At 41.9% G+C, this 27,174-nt stretch overlaps 2 protein-coding genes across 2 annotated transcripts in view; both read right to left on the bottom strand.

Annotated features, from left to right (window-relative positions):
- LOC114001204 (cell migration inducing hyaluronidase 1) overlaps nt 1-27,174 on the bottom strand; it is a 109,517-nt gene that overhangs the window by 76,545 nt on the left and 5,798 nt on the right. The gene's annotated exons all lie outside the window — the stretch shown is intronic.
- Nucleotides 1-27,174, bottom strand: part of LOC114001208 (cell surface hyaluronidase-like) — a 47,182-nt gene that overhangs the window by 14,560 nt on the left and 5,448 nt on the right. The window contains 10 exon segments of the mRNA XM_027746197.2: nt 5,620-5,828; nt 12,034-12,249; nt 17,511-17,688; nt 18,948-19,100; nt 19,558-19,593; nt 19,714-19,845; nt 21,199-21,284; nt 22,302-22,430; nt 23,065-23,134; nt 24,820-25,025. Coding sequence (XP_027601998.2) covers nt 5,620-5,828; nt 12,034-12,249; nt 17,511-17,688; nt 18,948-19,100; nt 19,558-19,593; nt 19,714-19,845; nt 21,199-21,284; nt 22,302-22,430; nt 23,065-23,134; nt 24,820-25,025 — 1,415 coding nt within the window.

The following is a 27,174-nucleotide window of genomic DNA, read 5'->3' as shown; positions in this document are numbered from 1 at the left end:
GCTGGGTTTCAAAGGGACAAGCAGCCTGGTTTGCCACAGCCATCTGGGGACTGTCTGATGCTCAGATTGCTCTAATTCATGCTGTAAAATGATCAGCTCAGGAAGGACACGTCTCCTTGTTAATGCTGGCTGCAGAGGACAGAGGGCAGCAAGGGAGCAGGTGGGGAAGCAAAGACTTTGGGGGTTTTAGCATGGCTGGAACATGGCAACATCAGCACTCGCTCCTGCCCAACTCTACTAAATGGTGCAATCTGCAACCTGGTGTTCTGGCAAATGTTTTAGCTTCTTTCCAATTAAAAAAAAAAATACCCTGTGGCTTTCATCCACGGGTTGATCTGTGGATAATTTAGGAGATTTAAATAGACAGAAGGGAATTTAAATATATCTGCTGACTTCTGTGTTGTGTGGATGATTAACTCTGAATTATAGATGTTATCAGGAGGGGCAGGCTACAAAACCCAAGTAGCACTTTACTTATTATTATTGGAAATAGTGCTGGTGTTACTTGTATTCCATCCAGATCTGGGGGATCCAGGTCAGAACTCATGCACGTACAAGAACAAGAAAGCATTCACAGCCTTAAACAGTTAGCTCCACTTTGAAATACCAATTAGGCCTTCCTGTGCATTTATCAACCTGGGAAGCAAGAGGAAAAGCTCATTTCAAGCTAATCTGAAAAAGAAACAATTTAGGAAATATCCCTAAACTGGGCAAGACTGCCACGAGCACATTCTAGCCTTGTCTTGTTATCTTTGTTTTTCTCCAGACCTTATCACCACTAAGGAATTTAATCACAAAAATGACAAGTAGCTGAAAGTATGAATCAGACTGGCATTGAATAATAAGCCATAGGAAAAAAACCTACCTACACAACCTTGGCAAATACAAACATAATGAGTCCCCCAGAGTCTCAGTGCAGACTTGGGCTGTGTAAGTTTCCTCGCACTGAAATCTCCACCTTTGGATGGATTGCAGCATCCTGGAGGCTTTGTACCACTCAAGGTCGAAAGGGTACAGTATTTTTAATGAAAAATTTAGACCCAAGCTCATTCTGGGCTCTTGAATTTTCAGACAATTAAGATTATTCACTGGTGAATAAGGTAACAAGCCCAAGCACAGGTCTTCAGCCTAGCAAATACAGGAGTTGAGCAGTGAATCCATGCCCATCCCTGCACAAACACTGCAGCAGGGGAAAGGTTGAACACGTGCCTGGGCACACACATGGGCATCTGCCCTTTTGCTTGTTGTTGAAAAGAAATTTGGGCCTTCCCTGCCTTTTTTATTTTTTAATTTTTTTTTTTTAAGACTCTCATAAAGATCGAACTCCTGCATCAAGGCACCAAAGAACACCAATATGATGAGCCTCACTGTGCCCCTCCAGACAAAGCTCAGAGGGTACCTATGGAGAGAGCCTGGGAAATCTTGCTCAGCACTGTCCTTGAAGCCAGCATCTGGCAGGAGAGATGCAGTACAAAGAAAAGCCCCCTCTTGCAAGACTTTGGCAATCCACCTACAAAACCCACCCTCTTTATACTATTAACTGCTCACATTTCCCTGAATTCGCCCTGTCAAACCATGGCAGAGAGCCCTAACAAGGGAAAACCCTTCCCTCTGAGCCTTAGCAGACCAGGTATAGAGGTATTTCTCTGTCCTCATTAAAAGCAAGGAATGCTTAATCTAGCTGCCACTGCTTTCTGGCCACTCCAACAACACAACGTATTACACTATACTTCAGATATGTGCTCTGAGGAGATTTCATTCTTATCTTTAGATGTGCTGATAGCACAAAGAAGCCTGGCTGACTTATGGAACAGCCCTGTGCCTTTGATAATAGTATTTACCTTCGCTTCTTCTGTGATTAGAAAATTTGCACAGGCACAAAGCCCGAGTCATTAAATTGAAGGACTTCATTTCTGACTTTGATTAATGTATGAAGTGACAATCTTTGTACTGTTCTCCAGCTCCTTAAAGAAGGCACTTACTTGCAACCAAATTATGTTTTCCATCCTCTTCTCCTGACTTACCAGCCTCTCCCCTGTCTTGTAACAAGCTTAATGTTCTCTGTGGACCTTTGTTCTTTGGGGTAATAATTTTGAGGAAAGCCCTTAACTCAGTCTTACAGATAACTCTCATACTTCTGTGAAGCAGCAAAAAAAACCCAAAAAAACAAAAACAACAAATGGAAAAATACAAACAGCTCTGAGGGGGCAGAGAAGGTGAAAACCACTCCAACAAAGAAACAAAACCCATGGAGAAGGGGTCTGAGGGTTCATGAAGGTTTTGCACACACTTTCTGCCCTGAAAAACACCCTCAACGAATCTGGGCTGATTCTGGAGCACACTTCATTCCTAGTCATTAAAATTCCAGCCTGTGCTCTCCCTCTGTTCACTCGCCAAAACATTTAGAAGTTACTTGTCTTGCACTGCCTCTTTCCAGAAGCATCAATACCCATCCATGTTCTCATCCTCACAGGGAGACTCCCAGCCATTAGACAGACAACCCGGTCCATAGCATAAACAGGCATTTCTGCTGAGCCAGCAATGTTCCCCAGCAGCCTGAAAACAGAGCCTGTGGGTCTCCACCGTGGCTTTATGTTTGCCCATCAAGCCAAGGAGAGACACAGTTACCCTGACAAATGCAAACCAGTCCATCCCTCCCTGGGAGTGACACCGGCAGGCATCAAAAAGCCCCTTTGCGCCACAGGGCAGCGAGTGGAGACACAGCAGTTCTGTTGGTTTAGCCACGTATTTTGATGGAAGCGAAGAAATTGAAGGATTACTCTAAACATGGTTTGAATCAGTGCAAGGAAGACACAAGTACTGCAGCAAGATAGAAAGAAAGAGGTTAGAAAGCACAAGAAAAAGATCTGCTGGGTGACTGCTCTAGGTGGTGTCCTCCTCTGCTGAGCAAATCCACCCGAGCGGTGCCTCTGAACTCACTGGACAAGATTTGCAGCTCACAGCTGCCAATTTCAGCTGAGTCATGTGAATTCATCCCGACCAGCTCCTGCCCACCTCAGGAATCTGGGCGTTCCAGTCTTCCAACAGACTGGCATGACTTCTATTGAGTCTTTCTACAGTGGCTCAGGGGCAGGGAAAGTGTTAATCATGCAAGTATTCAACATTAGTGCTGTGCCTGACCTGCACAGAAATCCCAATCCTGGTACACATCTCCCTGTCAAATTCCTTATTTCCCCTCTGACCTTCCTTTAGCCAGTACAGAGCAAATCACTCCAGAAGCACGAGGGCTGCCTAGCTGCAAAGGCAGCATCCCAGATATAGCCTTCCAACAGTTGAACTGTTCACTCAGGTTTTGTCTGAAATTATTAATCCTAGAATATTGCTATTAAAGTTCATCAAACATGATTTGGTTTGCATCATACTTGGCACAGATGTTATGATATTAAGAGTTCATTTTTGGGATATTATTCAGTATTATGAATTTTAAAAGTACAAACAAAACATAAAGTCACTTGGGACAGGTAAAATAATTTCCCTGTTTTTTTATCTCTGATTACTCTGGGTTCCACAATCCAAGATTTCTTCTACTCCAGAAATTATTAAAATACAATGTTTAGTAAAAGTCATATGTGGAACTGCTTAGGTAGACCCTTGTTTTCCTTCAAATTCCTAAAGCCTCTTTTTTGCTTCAATTCCTTTACCCTTCCGCAGGAATCTATTTTCTCCATGTTTTTCCATGCAGTCTGGACATTTCACTGTTGCATCAGCCTGAAGTCTCACATTAGTGAGCATCCAGCATAGTTGAGGTGTAGACAGAGCAGCCACACAATTCGTTCCCAATTGTTTCTTAGCAAGATGCTCTAAATGAAATGAAGTAAAACTGTGGTTTTCCTTTGTTACAGTATACTTCTTGTTTATAATTCTTCAAAACAGATATCTTGCCAACTGTTTCTGGATCAGAAAACTCTACAAACCTTTGCCCAGTTCAAATAACTGGTTTCAAACAAGACAAAGGGAACCACAACCACATTGTGGTTTTCAATAGTAAAATGTAGTTAAAGTTGCTGCTTGAATAAGAGCTAAAATTCAAGCTGAGATCGACCAGAGACTCAGTGCTGCCTTCAAATTTAAATCTGTGTCTGAAGACTCTGGGTCAAAGCTTTGGCAAGTATGGATTGGCACAGTGACAGAGCAACCAGTTACTTGTCAGAAGATTTAGCTCTGTAATTGCAAGGAAATAGCTCACCATTTTAAGACAGATAATAATTGCAAAGCTCAGCTTGTCCGTGAGTGACTAATGGGTTTTCCTCTTCCTTAAAGTGCACAAAGATATATTATTACAGAAAACACTGATTTAATTCTAATAATTCCCCTGTGACAGGAGTGCCCAAACACCAATCATCTAGAGACTCAGTCATGGCCCTGCAACTACAACATCTTTAAATCAAGAGGACCAGCTGGATGTCACTTGCTGGAATGGGCATGTATAAAGAGGAAACATTACCCTTCTCAGGTGCATTCCCACAGGGCTTCGTAGTGGGAACTAAGGACAGTATTTTTCCCCCAGATTTTCTCAGCTCCAAGATTCAGAGGAACCAAATAGAACTCAAGCTTTTGCCAAAACTATCCTACGCTAAAACCACAGCAGGGAGACTGCTGGAGGAGCAGCGGATGGGTGTGGGGTTTGGTGGATAATACTGGAGGGACTTGGGAACCTTCCAGGTTCACCAGCAGTACGTGCTGCCTCACGCCCTCAGTGCCTCTGCCTTCTTTCATTCCAACTATCTAAAACCTGCTTTGGAAACCCGAGCCTCTGTTGTGTGTAATCATGTAAGGTTTCATTTACAAACCTCTCTCTTTTACTGTAGTGTGTTTTTGCCAATAACCAAGGACTCACACAAACTGCAGAACCCAAGGTGATGGTCAGGCTTTCTTGTGGTGCTCATGCCTTGCAGCACCTCCTCTGTGCAGACCATGGCAATGCACGTCCCTGCTAAGCTGACTGGGTTGCAGGACTCTGTCCTAACAGTGGTACCAGTGCAAAGCACAAGTAATTTCACTGAAGTAAGAACAGTACTAAAAACCATAACTTAAGTTATGCAAAGTGAAACAGATTGCAAGGGACAAAAGTAGCGTCTAAAATGGATATACCCTGTCTTTATATAATGCTAGAAGAAAACATGGGAAATAAACACAGCACAGCCTGCAATTTTGCTGTGCTGAAACCTAACATTTTAAAACTTTAGTTAAAAAGAAACAGTGATTCCAATGCTGTTTGGATTACAGAAGATGTAAAGTTTTAAGCACATTCTGATATATTTCTGCACTTTATATATATGGGAGATAAATTATGTGTGCAGCAACCAGTACAAACAAATGAACCAGAGCCAGAGCTCTTCTGGAGGGATTTCAGGGACAGCAAGCCAGGACTTATTTGGATTCTATTTCAAAACTTTCTGGAAAGAGAAACATCTCTGCACATCAAAAAAAGCTGGAATAAAGTGAAAGCAGAAGCATCTCCCTGCATCAGTAAGTGCCAACCTTTAACACCTTGCTTCCACACTCTCAGAACTTGCTGAGACCTTTGAAAGGTCACTTGTGAATAACCTGGAAAAATTATAAAGCCCCAGACCTTTTGAAAACAGCACAGGGCAGTACCTGTTGAAGTTGATGGGGTACAGGATAACATCCTCAGGTGCTCTGCCATCCCACTGGATGACATAATCCTGCTCGAGCATGACGACAGGCTGGTACTGCTGGTACGGTGCTCCTCTGTTCACGCCCTGCAGCCTCACAGGATGGGAAGGGTAGGCTGCTCTGGCAATGGACAAGGTCAGGTTCTCGGGGCGTCTGGCCTGGATATAAAGCTGAGGGTGAAAGGAAAATGACAAACACATCCATTAAACCAGCAGGCACAGCCGTAACATGTGCATTTGATCATCGTTGCCTGTAAATGGCTTTTGCCAATGAAGAGTTCAGAGCATTTGGAAAGTCACTGAAACATTTCCAGTTCAAATAAAAAGGTAAACCAGAAATAGCATCTGCAGCCATCCGTGGGGACACCATGAAGTGAGATATGAATTGTACAGTGCCATAAAAATGTTCACTATTCAAAATCTTTAGGGAGAAGGGTAATCACGGAAGTATTGCAGAGTAACTCTTTTTTATGAATTCAAATAACTGTACTTTAAAAACAGGCTTATTCCATTGAAAATACAGAAAGCTGAAATTATTTCAATGGGCTTTGGATTAGGTCCAGGTATCTAATGGAATCCACATCTTCACTCTCAAGTAGCAGACTAGGCTGAAATTCTGGGGGCTAAAAATCAGTGGCCTGACTATATGACCTTATAGACTAAATACCGTATTCCACAGATTTCAGCAAAGCTCTTCTGTGCACAGACCAACAGATGCCTCTGACCTGTAGCTCAACTCTACACAACAATTACAAAACCACACTCCAGCTGCATGCTTTTTCTGCCCTGCCATCACTCAAATGAAGGCCAGTTCATGTGGCAAACATTAGTTTTTAGGCTGACGCATGATGTTCCCCTGCTTTCTGCCATGTGAAATTCCAGTGCAAAACTAGGATGCACAGCTAGTCATATAAATCTGTCTCCGCACGCAAGGCTGTAGCAGGCAGCTTGTCATATTCCCTGAAGGGTTTCAGATGCACTGAGGACAGATGAGGACACCTATAATCCTGCTGCCTTCACTCTCCCGCAGTGTAGAATAAGGCTCTTTGCATCAAGAACTTAAAACATCCGACACAAAAATCCATGGTAGCTCAGGAATGTCTAAGCTTCCACATGAGCATACATCCATCAAAATTATTTTTAAACTCCATTTGTGTCTTTGAGGTAGATCTAAATGGAGGCAGTAGTTTCTTATCAGATTTTAATTCCACAAGGATACAAGTGCAGCCAAGACTAGCAGAGAGATCATGACTCCATCTATCAGGGTATCTGCCTTACAATGCAGGGCCCTCACATCTCTACATCTGCTTCTCTTCCTCTTTTCTACACAAACCAAAAGCTCTGCAAAACCAGACTATCTCTCACTGGTCTATATGTGGGCTTATTTTAGTTGGGGATTCTGAGGAGTTCAGCTCCCAGTTCCAGTTTCATGCTCATAAGGACTCTGTGGTTGTGCCTGTTCCTGATGTTGAGTTTGAGCTCCTCAGGACCTCCAAAAGACAGGCCATCTTTGCCTACCCTTTGTCTCACCCCTGAATTCAGCAGCCTCATGCTGAATGCTCAAGTTAAAAATTTGGGTCTCATGTCAAAGAAGCAATCCAAAAGTGGTTGTAAATGTTTCTTGGCTACTCAATCCATTCCTCCTTTCACACCGTTACATGTTAATGATGAGAAGCTATCCTGAGTGATGTCTGCAGACCCTCAAAGATTAAAGTGAATCCCAGAATGACCTTAACATAAATTTTTCCTGATGGCTGAAAGTATTGATCAAATAATTCTCTCCAAACAAATCTCTGGGCAGAGCCCATTTGTTCATTCTTGATGGATCAAGGAAGAATAAATTATTTGTACAGTCTGAGAAAAGATTTTTTTTAATCTGAGACCAAGAAGAAAAACCTATTTTGCATTCATATGCAAACCACAATTGGAAAGTAACATGCAATACAATGAACCATACTTCAATCTCATTTGGCTACATCGGGATGGGGAAATACTGAGATCAGAGCAGGGGGTCAGATCTGAAATCCCATCAGTATATTAATTTATCTCAATCAAAACAGCATTTTCTAACAAAGAACAGTTGGAATGAACTTACTACAAAATTAAATGGACCAATGATAGAATAAACCAAGAAAAGAATGAGGTGCATTCAATGATCCCCAAAGTTTCCTAAATTACAGACTACCAAGAGCAAAAGATTCCTATGTAATTTAAGCTATTTGTGTAAAGAGGGGGAAAAAAAAAAGACAGCAAGGTATGCGTGGCCTAAGCTGCTTGCTACTATGGTTAATGAGTCCAAAAAAGGGCAGGAAGAGTTTGCAGAATGCTTCAGTAAGATGATGAGAAAAGCATGTCACAGATTTGTTGATAACATTTTCCTCCTGAGGCCTAGGCACCAAGACACAGGTCTGACATTAAGGATAATGGTGACAGCTGTTTTGAGAATGAAACGGTAATTACCAGAACAAGGAAAAATGTCACATATGTGTTATAGAAACATTTGTAAAATGACTTGTCTCCTGCAGTCACCACCGGTGGCCACTGAGTGACTGCCTTCCAGAACTGCCAGCCACCGAGGATGTGATTTTCAGTCCCATGGGGATTGGTGGATCTTGCAAAATGTTTCTCACTAGAGGAGGTCCCAGTAGGTAAATGCCCTGATTAATCAATCCAGATTCTGTGTGAAGAGCCTGTTTTGCCCACAGGGAGCATCACTAAGTCAACAGGACTCTGGAATGAAAAATCCATCCACTTTCTAGAATTAAAATCCATCCTCCTTAGCAACATCTCCACGATTTTCGGTTGACTCCATCAAAATCTTTAAAAGAAAGTGGGTCATAAAGAGATTTTACAATATGAGAAGTGGTGACAACTTAATGTAGTAGAAGAAAAGCTGGTTAAAATGTTATAAAATGTGAACCTTCTACTTGCCTAGATGGTTTAATGGACATAGTTGTTATTTTAGCTGCTTAACACTTCATGCTAAAGAGATGTGTCAGATTTCCCTGTGCTTACATGGCAATTTTCCCGAGTAGATTGTGAAACTGAGAAGATAAGTTCTTTACAATTCAGAGGAATCTGCTATTCAACTGGATACTGAGTATGGAGATAAGCAACATGCAAAGTACTGGAACTGACAGTCTTGGTTTCTGAGAAAACATTTTCTTGCTTTCTAGTTTCTTTACCCTTGCTTTTGTTCTGTGGTGCTGTCAGCTATCAAGCTGGGGAGAAACACCTTAATAATGACATATCTTCTTTCTGGTTGACTGACTGTTCAAAAAAGACTAATTTCTTAGGGAGAAACCTTTTGTTGACGAAATTTCCAAGTAAATACTTTAAAAATTCTTTCTTGCAGAAATTAAAAAATGTAGCTTGCTTTCTCTGACATGCTGGGGTGTCACTGACACCAGGAAAACTACTTTGAGGTTTAACTGGTGTACATCAAAGATCGAAATTGGACATCTTTGTCCAAAAACAGATACCATAAGCTGAAAACAGACACCACCTCACAGGCTTTTCTTTCTTCACAGTCTGTGAGGTTCTGATAATCCTCAAGCACCACAGATACCCTGGGACTGTATGGATTCCTTGTGGTTAGAAAAGCCCCACTCGCTACGTCCTGCATCTCTTGCTTGCTTTACATTTAGCAGCATCAGTACCAAAAGCAGCCACGGAGATACCCAGTCCACAAAACCTTGGAGGTGCAAGATCAGTGCAATTGCAAACATTCACTGAAAGAACAGAGTTAACAAAAATGGAATAATTTCTATTTCAGCCAACTGCAGTTTGGTAGTGACTAAGTGAACTGGTGCAAAATCAACAGCATTTCCTAAGGTATTTTAGAATTGCAAGGCATCAATTTTTTGTTAATTCAAAGCTGACACTAATTTGGCCATGTGGCAGTCTCTTATGACTGTCTAACACCTTCTTAAGCTTATAAAAGAAAATAGCACATACTGCCAAAAACTCTGCTTATTTTAATAAAGAATAATACCAAAAAGGAGAATTTCCACAACCTCCCTTCGTGAGCTGCTGTGAAGTCTGTGGGCAAGTAGTAAGTGCACAGCTTCAACTGCCCAGTGGGAGCCAAGTCACTTGTCTTAAAATTTATATAAAAATCAGAAAAGGTTCAGGAATCTAATTTACATTTTAACAAGTAATGGAGGTGCCAAGGAGTCCCAGTTCAGTGCCACTGGAAATCTCACACACCTACACGAAGAGAACTATGAAATGAGCCTCTCCCTACATTTTCTATTACTGGCTTTTGCAACAGGGAGGTTGACAGAATACCAAGGACCTCAGTGCCCTGATGATGGAATCTGAGTGACTCACAGAGACTGCCAGAAGATGTGGTGCTGACAGCTCTTGGGATTTCCCTGTGAGTCTCCCTCTATTTAATGTTCCTCCTCAAAGCCCTGCTTTATTTACATTACAACATGGGAGTTTCAACTATCATTAAAGAGCAAAGGGGTTGGTCTTATCTGGAGAACAGCAACCTTAAAGGCTCCAGAAGCAAAAGGGGAGGACAGAAAGACCTGATAGTTCTTGCTTATGTGAATTTCATGATTTTCAGCTGGTCCCAGAACCCTTCTTTGGTAGCCTTTTTTTTAGGTTACCAAAGAAGCCTAAGCATGAGATATTATTTAGTGCTCCCTGCTCAAGGAAGGTCTTGGACACCACATGGGAAACATGACATGATGCTGCTTGGAGACAGTGAGGAGGAAGGCCAAGAACTAACCATAAGAGGGTGGGAATGTCAGCCTGAGCTGCCAGATTAAAACACCCTCAGGAAAGCCTGTCCCCAGGATTTTTTGGAGCTAAAAACACTGCCAGAGGAATTGTTTTTCCCCAGGCGTTTCCTTTCTTGGGCAAATTATATCCAGGAGAAGAGGAGCATGAAATGGGAATGAAAGAAACCAAGCAGAAAGGAATTAACTGTACTCTAGGCACTTAGCTCAGAAAGGATTTGCCTGCAATGTTAGCTGAAGGACTTGGATCTCAGTTTTCCATGCCAAATAGCCCATCCCTAGACTGACTATCTTGGGCTCTATTCAGCAGTAACATAGGAGTCAGTATTTCCTTCAGCTGAAAGGACATTTTCACCTGCTTGATCTAGGGAGGAATAAAAGTTCTTGTCTACCAGAGCTACATGAAAAGGAAAAGAAAAACAGATTTTGTAATAAAGTTGCTAAGATCAAAGCAAACCATCTTTCTCTATAATCGGATTCACTGTTTTAGGCTTTTGATCTGAAGTATGACACTCAGAATTTAGCAAGCAAACAAATCACCACTTAGGGTGCTGAGAATCAGAGTTAAGCTGAAATATTCTGACAATTATACTTTTCAAATTAATCAAACCCTGCTGCACGGGACCAATTTCTTCTACATGGTTCTTCTGCACATACATATATTTCCCTCCCCAAAACCCGTAAAGTGAAGCATTTAATATGACCTTTACTCATCCTGCTGGATGCTGATGAGTTGAAAAACTCTGGTAAGTAATGGATCCCAGAGAAGCAAATGTTTATGCTTGCCTAAACCTAGCCAAGGAAATTTTCTATGGTGGAAAAACTGCCTCACCAAGTAGAGTGCCATAACCAGGAGTATATTAATAGAAATAAAAGCATAAATGCCTACTTATTTTCAATTCTGAATTTAACTGTTGGGTTGCCAGAGTAGGGTTGACCATTTCTCTAGAGAAACAGAGCAAAACTAAGTGCCAAGGACAAAACCCTAATCCAATGGGTGTGTTTCAGAGGAGCCCAGTCCTGTTTCTGCCTAGCCAAAGCACACCAGGGTTTTTTAAGTCCAATGTTTAGATACTTAAATAGCAACTCCTGCTCTCTGCTGTGCAACTAAAGCAAATACATACAGTTTCTTTTAGCTTAAGGTGACACACATACCCTGGATATTCACTGCTGTGAAGGTTTAAGATCATCCTGACCTAAGGCTGACCATCCTTCAGCCAGTGATTTCTGGATGGGAAATAAGTGGGAGTTTTCATCTCAACCACCCGTTTCACCATCCTGAACACAAGTAGGGTGTACCAGAGAAGTAACATCTTCCATTACTGAAACTTGATTCACCAGAACTATCCACTAGAATCCCACAACAGAGTGGACAAATGCCAACTTGCAGCCTCTTGTGGGCAATGGGAGGAGATGGGGCTCCTTATAGCAGGCAACTGCACAACAGGAGCTTTACTGACTCCTTGGAATTAGGCAGAGGACACTGAAAGGAGTAAGATTATGCCAAATTTATCATTCAGCTCATATCTCACAGACTATTTGAGGACACTTCACTCCATCACCCCTCACAGACTGAGGATGCCCACCCTGCACACCCCGTGGTGCTGCCAGCAGCTGCCCCCCGTTACCTGTGCGAATTTCCCTGTACACATCACCCCATTCCAGCGTGGGACAGTGAGACACCCGGGATGACGCAGCAGGTAGTTGTCTGCTCTGCCCACAAAGGTGTCTGGGTACCCTGTCACTGAGCCATCCAGGTCATGGAAGATTGACATTTTGTCACCGTCATTGTCGTTGTTTCCAAACCACTGGCCTGGTCTGCCAAAAAACACCTTCAGTCCCACCTAGAGGAGAAAATAAGATGAAAAATCACTGGTCAGCTCAAAGTAAGGATTTGTACTTGCAGCATTCTAACAGGCAAAACAGTGGTACAGCTGGAACTGGAGAGCTCTGTTGTCTGAGCAAAGAGTTTTGTTTTGCCTCTTCTATTTAGAAAAAAAACGCCAGCCACGCTGGTTTTCCCTCTTGCTTCTTAATCCTAGGAGATGTTTTCACAAAAACTGGACACCCACACAACCATGTGTAGCTTAAAGTCATACAGCAATAGATTGACTGGTGGCAAAAGGAAGAGGATGCCTGAAAGTGGAGGAAGTACTGGATGATTAGGAAATTTACTGAAGAATATCACAGCTTTTGATAAAGAAACAAAAATTACTGGATATTTGGGGAATTTTCTCATATATTTTCCATGTCTGTTCTTAGTGGTTCTGTGAGTGTAATTTTTTTCTAATTGTTCCTCCTAAAGCCCTATAAAACTTTTAAAAGTGACAGCAGTTCTCAGAATTGGCTCTTGTGCACATTCTAATATATCCCATGAAGAATTTTATTTTTTTTTTTAGGAAACAGAAATAACAGGAAGCAGCATTATCCTCATTATCTCTGTTCTCAAGATTTTTCAGTAGCTAAGTAAAAATATCTGCCCTGATATGAAAATCCAGCAAAACAAGGAAACTGCAGATGTTCAGTAAAAAAAAACAACAACAACAAAAAAAACCTCAAACCAAAAAAAACCAACCACGGAATATTTTAACGTCTGCAGATAAAATTATTACTGTCTGTGAAGATTAAGTTCTGAAGTAATCAAGAAAATAATTACTCCAGGTCAAGCATTCCAAATGAATCCGGCAGCAGTGTGCATAAAGCAAACAGCATAAATAGCGACTGGATCACGCCGACCCAAAGGACTGTAATTTGTTCCATTTAGCCCAACTAATTTTAATTGGACTGTGCACATGAGTAAGAATTAGGGTCAGCAGGATTAGGCTGCAAGTTTACTAAAGGCTTTAAAGGCTTTATTTTAACAATAATAAACAGAAGGGCTTAGGAGAATAGAAGGGTTATTGTGATTCTGAGTTAGATGGGCTGCCCATTGCCTTAAAAAGAATGACCACTGCAGCAACAACTGCTTGCAGAGTAAAAGTCTTTATTCCTTTAAAATGAAATTGAAGCCTAGAACCGTTTTCCTGCCACCTTCTTGTCTAAGTATGAATCTCATAAATAAACACCTGAAACAGTCTCCTTTAAAGGAGGTTCGAACACATGGAAATTTAATGTGTGTTTTTGAGTTTGTTAGAACGTTTTCTTACTGCACTGCAGGAAGTTTTTCCCAAAAGGCTACTTGGCAAAGTAGGAGGATCCCAAAAGTTGGGTTTTTTCTCTTGTTTTAATTTATAAAAGAGGAGATTTTAAAAAATGTAAACACTGCTGCAGCTCAAAGGTCTCTTATAAATACTTTGTGACAGCGCAGTTCTGGAGCTGAATATGAAAACAGGCACTTCACTGGGGAGGAGAACAAAGTCAGTTGCACTTCAAACCAAAGGAAGGCACAGCCAGTACAGCTTACATTTGATCAACACTCTCAGTGTTTCCATCCAGCAGCAGATAGTTTTGGTGCTAATGCTATTTCTGATCTCTAACATTCTCCTCTAAAAAGTCTGAAAGTCAGAAATTAAATGGAAACGTTAATGAGCAGTGTCACTTCCTATATAAGCCTCAAGGTTACCTTAGTTTGGTACACTGTGGGATAGGGGTGTAACTGAGTCTGCAATTACAGCTATGGCACTGTATATTTTTTTCTAAGTGCACACACAGGAACAAAAACTCAGCTCCTCAGGTATGTTCACATGGAGCTAGGAATGAGCTAGAAGAGGGTGCAGAGACAGGTCATGTATAGATACCATACTGCTATTCAGACACCTAATTTTCACTAAGTGTGGATTGCCTCAGAGTGATATGGTATAAAGGTTACTTGAATTACCTGTCTGAAGCCTGACAGGGAGACCTGACAGATGATGTTTATGTGAGTATGTAATCTCTTAGGAATATGCTAACTCAGCCTGTCCAAGGGCAGGCATCTAACACACCTGCAGGGTAGACCTGATGACTGCACTCTCTAAATTAAAAAATAATAATGTACTGGAAAGTATTTGTAATAACTTACAACTTTTCCTAAAATTCAAGTGTTGGCACAAACTGCCAATAAAAGACATACCATACCACTGTATCGCTGTTATCATTTTAAGAAAACCATTTTCATCCAGTGTGAATCTTCCTCTGTTTTACCACCCAAGGACTCTGCCCCCATGGCTTTTGCTCTGCTGGAGTGATGCAAACCCTCACCCTGCCAAGTTCCCTTTGGTCAGGCGTCTCTGTAGGGTTGGGATAATTTTTTTTCTGCCCTCATTTTTAGGAGATAACAGACTTTAACTCAGTGCCTACTTTTCTGTTTCTCATCCTGAACTGTTTGCAAATGTGTGCTTTGACACAGAAACTCATCACTAAGACAACTCAGGCTGAACATAGTAAAGTCAACATTAGGAAGCGCCCATCTCTTGGCCAGGCAGGACTGCAATCCCATGGGAGTTGCTATTCCATAGCCAGAAGTCAGCACTGGCCCCTGTGGGTTCTTCCGGGGACCACAACCCCCCCCAGCACAGACTGCTGGGGTTTCTTTGGCACAAATAGTTTCCGAGATGCCATAGTGTTGGCACAGGTAGGAGTAGAATAGGCTTGAATCCACCCTGAGCTCCTGGCTGCAGGGACAAAATAACCAGAGGGACTTTTAGCAGCGGAGGTAAAAAGAGTTCGTGAGAGTTTGGGAGGGTTCGTGAGTCTCCTGCACCTGCTGAAGGTGGTCTTGTTCATGGGAGCCCAAAAGGTCATGTACACCCTCTTACTCCTCACCTCACTCTACAGGACCTGTGCCCCAAATGGATGGGGGATAAATGAGTTGCTTTTTTGTGAATAAAAAGAGATCTGTCAGGTTTTCTTAAGAAATGATGCACAAGTGTTCTGTCTGCACATGGCTCTGTTCTGGGCTGTGCCATCTTCCTCGAGCTCTCCAGCTCCTGCTAACTGACAGATCTACAGGAGATCACAACCATCAGTCATGACCTCAGCTGGGTTAAAACCAACTACTGCTTCCACTGCTTTGAAATAACTCTTTTAAAGCACTCTTTTTAAAACAAACAAACAAACAAGCCTAGCAATGATGTTGTTCATGATAAATGCACAGATTTAGCTTTGTCAAAGAAAAGGCAACTAGAAATACTTTTTGTGCAGTGTAATGTTTAGGTCTTCTGTTCTGCTTGACTGTTATTTTTATGCTGGATTTAAACAAGACCTGACTGGCTTTATTATTTTGTTTTCTAACCAATCTTCTGATTAGTCTGATTAATTATACAATTATTCCTTCAGATGACTAATAGTTTTGTCATCACTATAAAACTTGCAGTAATGTTTAATTTCTTCTTAAAAAACTGTGGTAAAATGATGTCCTTTAGGGAATTACTACTTAGCCACCCTTTAAAAAGTAATAAAATGAACCCTGGAGATGGAAAATTAATTAAAATTGTCTACAGGTTCTATCTTAACAAGTCGAAGATATATTAACCCATATAGCAATGAACAACAATAAACTGGCTGTGGCCCTTCAAGTCTGAAATCAGATGTAGCACATCTGGGTTGAATCCAGATAAAACAGAATCAAAGTGAAAATTGGTGGGATGCAGGTGCTTACAAATATAGATGTTTTTTAAGTTGGTAAAATACCAAATTTAAAGTGGAAATTTTTTGGAAATGTACATGCAATAAATAATTTTTGGGATAATGTCATTAGGGTTTGGTTTTGTTTAGGTTTTTTTGTAATAGGTTTACACTCCACTACTTTAATTTGCTTTACAGAGGAGTTTAGGATGTCTTCAGGCCATTTTTGCTTTGAAAACCTTGTATCTTAAAGACTTTGCAGTACTAAACTGCCTCTCAGACAAAAAAATGCTGGATATTTGACAGGCTCATTGGCCTCAAATGGTGTGACTGTATTAAAGAGTTGCATTTTCAGCCATTCAAGGTGTAATGTTCATAGATATCAACTGTCTGAAACCATTCTGGTGGACAGAGTCCTACAGCCATTACTGGAGGAAATTTTCCACTCTCTTCTACTCCACTGATCAGACTTTTTTTCTCTAGGTTCCCCTCCCCAGTCCCAGGTTGATTTTCTCATTCATGTTCCCCATGACCACCTCATAACCATTTCCCCAAGGGAGGACATGAAGAAGGTACAGCAAATTAGCCCTTATTCCAAAGCTCCATAAAGCATCTAAGGTAACTAAGATCTCCTTACCAAAATACACTAACTGTGTTTTCTTTAGGGGAGCAGTAAAGTGACTGCAGTCAACGTCATCCTCTCATGAAATACCCTCTGGTTCTTGGTTTGAAGTGTACCAGGGAGGGGACACAAACTGTCTGCTTGTCAGAGGGGGTGATATTGGTCAATCTCAGAGCAGTGGAAATTTTCCTCAAGATAAAGCCAAACCTCAAGCCAAAGTTACTACAGTTCATGGACATCATAACAAGTATGGACCTTGTCTGAAAAAAATCTAAGGAGAGGTCACGACCCCTGGGAGCGAGCCAAGTGGAATCCGTCATTTCCCAAGCCAAGTGTCCAGGGTCATGATCCCTGCAGGAATCCAGGACAAGGACTGGAATTGCTCAGCATCCTACAGTTCCTGCCAAGGCAGAGATACAGAGCTTCATTCTGCTGTCACAGCTCAAAGCAAGTCCCTGTTGTGCTCAACAGGAATTTCACGGCTGATCCCAGAAACTGGGTCATGGCTTTGCTTCTAAGTACATTTGCTATTTCTGTAGAAGAACTGTATTGCAGCTCACCGGCTCCTGACATCTCATGTGTGACCCTCTCAGCCTCCGAGGCCAGGTCCTCACCAGGTCCTCAGCAGCTGGCAGTGCTGCACCAGCTAAGAATTGTGTTCTGGGTCTTCTGGTTACAGGGTGAAACCTTTCTCCAATGCAATTATTTTATGTATGTCTGCCCAGGCATAAGGTATCATCGTATTTTACTTGCCTATTAAATAACCTTCATTGATTTAAAAAGAAAAAAAAAAAGTGTTGCAAAATAAATTGTTGGCATGTACCAATGTAACAAGCACCACGGCTTGGAAATCCTGCTGTGGGATAGATCTCTCATCACTTCTAAAATTTTCAAAAACCTGCACATCTAACAGAACACATTTCTATTTCTCTTACTTACACTTTTCTCCATCAGGATCTGCGACACATTGTTCTGGGGGCTGATCTGCCAGGAGTTTTTCATGAAGAATCCAATGGCACTTGAGTGTCTGTCAACAGTTGAGGTGAACTTCTTGAAAGTGCATCTTGCCATCCTGACAGGCCCATCATAAATCTGGAATCCACGAATAGGGAATGTCCTGGGAGATTTAAATACCAACACAGTCCTGTGTTAAAAGTTTAGGAAAACTCCGAGTCTTCTGACAGCATAGAAGGATATTAACAAGCAGCTAAACCACCTTTTCTTTCCAAAACTGGGATCTGAAGACTCCTCACACAGGAAAGATGAAACTCTGCTGAAGATCCTGTACAGGATGAGGTTCAAAAGCCAAAAACATGACTCATAAGCTTGCCTAAGGTTTGCAGGCTGGGGTAAAGCAGCTCAAAGCCCTTGCCCCCAGCCACCCAGGAGTTCATCACCATGATGAAGACCCAAAGGGCTGTATGTCAGCATTGCCATCAGGTTCCTTGTTCCGGGGCAGGCAGGTTTCTCAGGAAAACATGAGCATGACTGGAAAATGATAGCAGTCAGAATCCCTGGAGGCAAGTGTCTCCTTGGAAGCAAGTGCAGAAGGACAGATATCAGATGCTCTGTCATACCCCTTTCCAAGAGCACGTTGCTTAAAAACGTGATTAGAGCTTGTCTGAACTGAAAAAGAGGTTTTTTTCAATTTCAATAAAATCACCAATAATAACTGAGGATAGATCTGATTATTCTTACTGTCCTACAGAGATCCCATTCCTGTTCTCACTTATGGCCGAGACATGTATAGCCAGGGCTGTGTGCATGGCATATCTAATGAGTACTGCCTATTACTTAATTTTATATACCTTGTGGAAGGTTTAATAATTGGTAAGCTTTACCAAAACCAAACATTAAGGTAGAATCTAGGCTTGGAGAAGCACACCTTGCTGTGAGGATAGGGGTAGGCACTGTAGTTGCTAGAGAGGAGGCTGTGCTGCTGAAAATGGAAAATAACATACAGCTGTCAAAAAAGAAAGAAGACGCTATAAAAACGATTTCTCCTTTGTCAAACCAGTCATGTTTTCCCAGCTACACTTGCAAGAGGGAGGGTGTCATGGTGTATGGGAGCTGCACCATCACCTCAACGCTGCGCTACTGAAGCACTACACGAAAGCCAATGGTATATCTCAGATTGTCTAATCCATTCTCCAGTGACTAATAAACTAAGGAGAAAACTAAATCAAACACATTAACTCAAGAATGCTCTTGAGCTGTTGGCCTAAAGAGTGAGTTTATTTGGATGCTTATTATTTCTGGCCTGTACAGTAATTTAAACACCTGGTATAAATTACTCATCAGTAGTGACACTAATTCCTGAGGCTTTTCTTCTAGCTTATACTCACGCCAGGAAGAAATGGCAGAAGAATAACTCACTTGTTTCTGGGCAGTGTTCTGTATTCTCCATTTGCCCCTTTTCCCCAGTAGCTGTTTTGGCCTCCCTGGGAGCCAAAGTTGCTGCTTTCTCCAACAAAAATTGAGCGTGTAACCTCCAGGCTGGAGCCTTCATCTGTCGGGAAAGTCCCATCACTGCAAGCAGAGAAACACCATGTAACCATGCAGCACAGCACTACTGATTAATTAACACTTTTAATTATACCACAGACACAGAAGGAGTTTTTCTTTATTTTGGAAGAAGGTGCATGCACTGCTATAAGAAGCTGCCTTGAAGTACGTTTAGAAACCAGTAAGTTAGTGCCAAGGTAGCTTCGTGCTTCAGCATTGGGACCTCCCGTTCAGGACCTCCCATTCAGGAGGAAATATCCAGCCATTATGAGGTATTCCCCAGATATGCTGAGACAAAGAGAAAGAATAAATTGCCCCTTGTATTAATGGCTGCCCAGGGACAACTTGATGTGGTCTGAGAGGGAAATGTGAGCTTTTCTCCTGTCTAATACTAATTACCAGGGGAGTGTCTCAGCTTCTATTCTTGAGCATGTTATGCTGAGGAAAAATAATGGGAAGAAAGTCTATTTTAGGAAATTACCTTGCCAGAGTGAGTCCAATTCCATTGTCTGAAAACCTGGGACAGAAGAAACACAATAGTGTAAATGATGAGGAATGTCTGCAGTGAATTTGGCCTACAGACCTATTTATGTCTGCTGTGAGGGGAATGATAGAACAGGTCATTACAGTAACTTACCCTGAGTTGCGGAAAATAATGTCACCGCCCCTGGCCCAGGCACCATGGTCATTATTTTTGAAAGCAATAAGATGATCAATCACAGCAGGAACTCGTGGTTTTTCAGGGTCAGCATCTTGATGTGGGCGAAACCTGAAGCGAGAAGCTTAGTTAATACAGCACAGGAGACACAGGAATTGACCTCAGACAGAGGCAGTTGTGCCCAGCAGACCTTGTTTGGCTTCCAAATATTGGCATGGTGGATCTAAAGAGGTGATATGGTCTGGATCAGAGTCAGGCCATTAGCCTGATTTCATTTCTGTGCTTTGGTACAAAGCAGAAAACAAGAAACATTCATAAGGATTAAATTCTGGCCCCAGTGAAATGAGCAGGTGATTTCTCACTAGACTTCAATTGGCCCACAGCTACTCCTTAGTTTGATTCAATGTGATTTAGAGGCATAGAAAACATTTTTCTGAAGTCACTTGGGTCCTTTTGTAGATGTCCTTACAAGGGCCATTGAGAATCCCTGTGTTGGTGCTAGAAAATCAATTAGGCACGTTCAAAAATCTCATTCAGCAAAGATAACAGAGTAATTGGAGCTGCTCTCCTTGCCCGTACAGACCAGACCTCCATATGCTTCTCTGTCTGCTGAAAGAGAAGTTGTCAAAAGAAAAAAGGATTCACCCTGGGAACTGGGTCCATCTCAATTACCCACAGGCCGTTTCTCGCCATACTGACTGTTAATGGTAATTTGGACAAATTGGAAAAAAAATCACTGTTGCTTTATCTGAGTCTACCTTCACCTCCCATTTCTTCCAGCTGATGTACTGAGGTACATGTCTCCTCAGTGCCCAAGGGGGTGATCCTGGCAGGGAAGTCTTACAAGGGACACATACTCATCCTTTCCTTTCAGCCTTATGGGAACATCCTACGTGGCATAGATAGGGCATAATGGAGGAGAGAAAAAAACAAGGCTTGACCAGGAGCAGCAGTTGATTTCTGTCACAACCTCCTCACATACACCCATAGGACTGCAGTGAGTGAGAAAACGGTCTTAATTTACCTGCTTCCACCCTGTGAAGGAAGCTCAGGGGTTTCAAAGTAGCTGACAAAAACCTTTGAGGCTACTTATTTTCTTCATTAATCCTAGACCAGTCTCAGCAGTCTCTTACATCACGTCTCAGATGTAAGTTCTTCTAAGTAATTAGTAATAAATGTTAGAGTTTACAAACTCACTAATGGACTAATGAGATCTAGATCCTCTTTCACATGCTTCACTGCTTAGTCCTCATAACCCCAAGTGCATGTGTGTCCTTTTTGGTCAGCAATAACACTAACAATTCAGTGCATATCTGTGGAGTATTTTCCTCTGCACATGAGAGATAGCTTGTGTGCTTTTCTCAGACGTTCCAGCCGTAACGAGGCATTAATGATCTGCTAAATGCAATGCAGAAGCCAAGAAGCAATACATCCAAAATACTCAGCCATACAGCATGTGCTTACCTGGCATTATCGACAGTGAGATACTCTCTGGGATCTTCAGCGTTGGCTCTTGTTGTCTTTACTCCTTTTCCAATAAACAAACCAGCCTGAAAATGCACATGACTCCAGTTACTTTAACAAATCGCTCAACAGAGACCAGAGATCCCAGATTTTTATCAATGAATGTGGGCAGCCAGTGCGTGCAGGCACAGGGAGCGCCTGCAGCCTGGGCTTTCTCTTCCCTTTCGGTGTCACTTGGCACTGCTCAGCATGACATTAGCACAGGATGTAGCACGCTGAAGTCAGGACAGAGCCTGCCCTGCCATATGTTATGCATCAGCATCTTGGGCTGTCTTCTGACCTAAAGCAAGGCTCTGAACTCCCACTCTCTCTCTCCCTCGCAGAAAGCAATAAGAGACTCTGCCAAGTTCTTGATAACTTTTTGGAAAAAGAGTGTTGTTAAGAATTAAGGCTTCAAATAACAAGTGACAAGTCCCCTGACAGTCAAAAGAGAACATGAGCTGCTGTAGCCAACTTACAGGCTTTGGGCAAAAGCAGCAACTGCCCTAGACCAAGATGTAAAATATACAAGTCACACAGAACACCACTGATTTCCATATAGAATCCTGAGAAAGGAGTTAAAAATGCATTTTATAACTTACAGGTTATGTTTTCATGTAAACAGTATATTGGAGGAAAGTGTTTTTCTTGGAAATATCCTTGAATTTTTGGTCTCATTTTCCAGAGGTGATGAGCAGGCCCTGGCACAAAGGACTTTTGCTCATCCCCCTATATTCTGGCACCATTGTAGCCAACAGCAGTGCTCAGTGTGCTGCCTGTCTTTCCTTAAATCTCATTCAGCAGTAGGTGTACCTATGGCCTGAGCACATCCCCTCTAATGCAGCCATGCAACTGAAGTGCCTGGAATGAGACCTTTGTTCTGCTCAGCTCCCTCTTTAATAATTAAACATCACCCCCAAAAGTTGATTGTGTCTTGATATAGTGTTAAAAAGAATTTTATCAAAATGTAAGACACCCACAATCATCTGATTTCAGAGAAGCACACGCAGTCAGCCCCATGCCATACTATTATATTGATAGAAACATAAAAATCATCCACATGCCTTGAAATTGGAGTGGACTCTGTTGTTGTAAAATACTCCCAAGGGGGTATGTTCAGCCTGTCCCTCTGGATATCGCCCCTCAGACTGTCCAGTGGGAACCCGGTGGAAGATGTACCATATCCCGACATCCTAGAAGACAAAGGGAGATCTGAGAAATGGGACCTTGCAATTAATGATACAGGTTATCTGGGGAATTTAGGATTTCACACTGTGCTGGCCAGATTTCTAACCTGAGCCTGCCAAACTTGGATCCTTGGGGACACACACAAGCCCATGACTCTTACACCTCCCAGTTTATCTTTTGGCATGCACAGTGGGTCCCTGGGGAGCACACACATGGATTTAAGAAATGCATTTATTGTGGGTGAAATTCATGTGGTGTATTAGAAAACAGCCAATCTGTACAGGCGTATTAAACACAAACATGGTTTGGGTAAACATAAAGGATAATACAAGGAGAGTGTATATTTATGTACACAAATATAAAATTTGATTGAGCATTTAACTATTAACTACTAATAAAAATCAACATTTGCTAAGAGACATCACATACCATTTCCAGTTACAGTTGTGAGAGAAGTCAGTGGAGGAGTGTAGGCAAATACTTACAGTATCTTAAAATAACTGAAGTTCTTAACAGAGACAAAGGTTGCAAAAGTACATATCTAAATGTTACAGTTATTGTCCTCACACTAATGACACCAATAAAAGTGGAATATATGGGAACTGGAGGCAAAGCATAGCTCTGCCATTAAATGGTTACCTGAGCACCAGCTGCTGCATTCTCTATTAAATTGTTGTTTGGATTTGCAATCCAGAACGTGCTGACAGCCCTGAAAAACCAAAATCAAAATGATCCTAAGCAGTTACCAAACAGGAAGGGATACATTTTCATAGCACTGCACTGGACTTGAGCCACAACTCTCCTATTGACTTTAAAACTCCCCACAACCTTTTAATGACACTCTTAAAGGAAAAGAAACCATCTAGTAATGTCAGGTATGGCCATTTATGGAACCACATGCTGAACTTATTGTAAATTATATGAGAGCATTAACACAAAATCCATGATCTGTTCAATGCAGCTCAAGGAAACCCAGGTGGGTTTTTTTTAAGTTAAACAGCTTCGGAAGATGTCTGAAAGTGAAACTTTTGGTCTGTGTTTTGAAACTTCAGGGGCAATGGCAGGAGTTAGGGGATTCTCTATGAATTTCTGAAGCTTTTGTGGAAAACAAAATAAAACAAAACAACTCTCCTTGCAAGCCGCAAATAACCCATTAAGCAGAAGATTAAGGAGATATAATTTTTATGTCTGTCCCAATAAGGAGTTTTTCTTCAGAGGGAAGATCAGTAGTGGTACAAACAGAAGCCAATATAACTATGAAAACATTGTCATCTGTTGTCTTACTTCATTGGATAACATCTTTGTCAGTAATAAAGACCACATGTAAAAACACTGTAAACCTTCTCTCATGACTGTACCAATTAATTTGATCATTCTAAGCAGAGATTTTTCAAACATTTTTTATCCACCTTAACTGTTAAATAATCAAAAATCCACTGAAGAGATGCAAAATAAATCTGTAATAACCACACAAGAAACCTTAGCATTTCAGCAACAATAACTGCAATTAATTCAGTTAAGTAGAGTTTGTCCACTGCATTCTTTTACAGAAAATATGAAAATACAAATTTCCTCTGCTAAACTGTGTTGCCAGCCTATACTAGGGCTGGAGAAACTTGCATTTATCAGAAAGATTTCATGGAGCCTTTAACATCGTACTCAGAAAGAATTGAAAGGTATTCAGAAACGAGCAAAGTGCTCTAACGTATTTATGATTTAGAGAGCTGAAGCACCTCTCCTATGGAGACAGGCTGAGAGAGTTGGGGGTTATTCAGCCTGGAGAACAGAAGGTTCCAGGGAGACCTTAGAGCACCTTTCAGTACCTGTAAGGTGGTACAAGAGAGCTGGAGAGGGACTTTTGACAAGGGCTTGGAGTGATATGACAAGGGGGAATGGCCTTAAGCTGAAAGAGGGCAGGGTTAGATTAGATATTAGGAAGACATTCTTCACTGTGAGGTTGGTGAGGCCATGGCACAGGTTTCCCAGAGAAGTTGTGGATGCCCCATCCCTGGAAGTGTCCAAGGCCAGGCTGAATGGGGCTTTGAGCAACCTGCTCTAGTGGAAGGTGTCCCTACCCATGGCAAGGAGGTTGGACCTAAATGATCTTTAAGGTCCCTTCCGACCCAAGCCATTCTGTGATTCCATGATTCTCTAAAAACAGTGACAGGAATAACCACCAGCAAATATTCCTTGCCCAGGATTCATGCAGGTGTTAGTAGATATCTTCGCAAGCAAAACATGGTCAAGTTTTAAAATGAAATATGGTAGAAAAAGCTACAATTTCTCATTTCGTATTAAATAGCACCTTTGAAGTTTCACCACACCATTCTCCAGGACCCAGCTATAAAGCACAACGTAAGTGCAAAACCTGGCTACAGCTCCTGGAGCACTTACATGCAGTCAGTGCTTGGCACAGGAGTGTAATTCCCATGGACGTGGCTGCGGATGGCGAGGCACATGAGCTCGCTGCGGTCCGAAGGCAGGATCGTCCCCGGCCTCGTGAGGAGGCCCAGGTTGTGATAAAAGGTGTTCCTCTGCTCCGTCCCATCTTCCAGGAAGAAACAGTGCCCCAGGGTGTCATAGCCAATGGTGTCTTTTACCTGGGAAAACGGATACAGGCTACAGTAGGAGCTACAACTGATGTGCTTTGCTTAGCAATAAATTCCCAAAACACCGATGGAGCGGGTTTGCCACCCCTCTGCACAGCGAGAGGTGCCTCCATCAGTCCCTGAGCTGACTCGAAGTACATGCAGTGTGCACAGCTGTGGACTGATCTGATGTAGCAAAACTGCTATTAAAATGACTCTGAAGAAGATCACATGCATAATTAAAGGAAAAATTCAAAGTGCTTGATTTAAAACCGCCCTCAGCTCTAAAAGAGAATATTTGAGTCAGTGTCATGGAGTGACTAGCTGCATAAAGATACGTAAATATAAGTGTGTCTCGCATGATAAACCAACAAATTAACATGGTTAATCCAGAAATTTTCATGACTGCAACACTTCCAAAGTAAAGTAAGAAATTCTTTAAATGTGAAGTAAATTATATTAATGAGATTTCTGTTTTTCTCCTCCATTCTCAGAAGGTGCCTGGCCACTTCATTCCTGTAATGATCATCTTGGGCAGAGATGATATTTTACCATTTCAGTCTATTTAATATTAATTGACATGCTCAGGGATATTGCGTTAAACCCTAATTCGACCAAGAGGACTTAGTACAATCCTCCTTTGATGTACAGTCTTATGAAGATAAATTCAGAAATCCTTCCTTTAAATTTAAATACTAGATCAGGCTAGTTAAAATACCAGCTATTTGTTACTAAATCTTACTGAAATCTTAACTTTGTACTCAAATGATCCCTGTCAGCATATATATATTCCCTCTCCAGGCACACAAAATTCCTGTTGACGTCAGTTATGTCTATGTTAGACTGCAAGATTAACTAATATTAACCTACTTGGTTATTTTTGTATACAGAGGGATACTTGAAATAAATCCATTTCATAGAATCATATCCTGTAATTTCCCTTTAATGGGCTGCAACTGTACATAACATCTGGAGTCACAAACAGTATAGTCCCCATAGGTATATCTCTGCTGGATTTCATTGTTTTCCTGGCAGTCACCCCTCTGACTTGTCATCTGCTGCTCTTGTTTCTGCCTCAATGAGGTGTTCAAAAGAGAGTTAAAAATACACCACAACACAAACAGATACCCAGCTCTACTGATGGAGTGCTGGAAATCCACTGACCCTGCACACAGGTACAGCTCCTCAGAATGAGCTGCAGGGAGAGTGACAGAGAACCTACGTACAGCAACACTGAACATGTCCCTCCCTGCCAGCCAAGTCTGGGAAATACGGATCTAGGAAATGGATTTAGACAAAAATGCAACTGTCTCTGCCAGCCTGCTAAGATCAATAAGCCTGGCTACTTCTGCTCTCCCAAATGATGGGCAGAAGCTGCACTAAGGAGGCCGCGGAGGATTAATTTTGGAAAGAACACTAACAACAAACCACTCATTGTTTTAAACAGCATTTCAGTTGTAGAGTTTCATTCTTCTGCATTTAGCTGCAGTTTGACTAATCTGTGCTTCAAATGGCTGCATGAAAAACCAGACTCGTATCCAAAACCAGATTTTAGCTTTAATTAATATGATTAGTCCCAGCTTCAGAATTGCATGGCAGGCCTGAAAAGTTACACACAGGACACTATAGTGATCACTCTCCTGACCAGAAATAACGTGATTAAAAGATCACTTCCATTTGCACTGGAAGATAAGGGTCCACATATCAGAACAAAACCCCAGTCAATTCCAGCATACCACCAATAGAAAATACAAGCCTGGAAAGGCACCCACCTGCAGCACTGTCACAGTGGCACATTACTGTGTGTGCCAGCATGAAACACTGTCCACAACACAGGCTGCAGCCTTGCTGCTGTGTCCAACAGCAGATGATTAAGGTGCCTCTAAACACTGAATTATATATAGTTCAGCAACACAATATAAGTGACCTTTATGCACTGCAACATCAGACATGAAAGACTGCAGCAGCCTGCACATGCCTGACGTGGGTCTGGCCACAGAGGCAGGTCACAGCCTGTTTCCAGCTTCCCTGAGGAACCCAAGCTGCCGCTGGCTTGCAAAGCAGCACCAGCCTGGCACGCGGAGCAGCAGATGGGGAAGGGCCTTGCGGACAGCTCTGCATAACCCGTGCACAGCAGAGCACCAACCAATGTCCCTCTAAA

This window comes from Pipra filicauda, unplaced genomic scaffold, assembly GCF_003945595.2.
Source record: "Pipra filicauda isolate LSUMZ 115617 unplaced genomic scaffold, ASM394559v2 scaffold238_size1193820_pilon, whole genome shotgun sequence".
NCBI classification, from domain to species: domain Eukaryota; kingdom Metazoa; phylum Chordata; class Aves; order Passeriformes; family Pipridae; genus Pipra; species Pipra filicauda.
The sequence above is the reverse complement of the archived record's forward strand: the minus strand, read 5'-3'. Positions and strand labels throughout refer to the sequence as shown.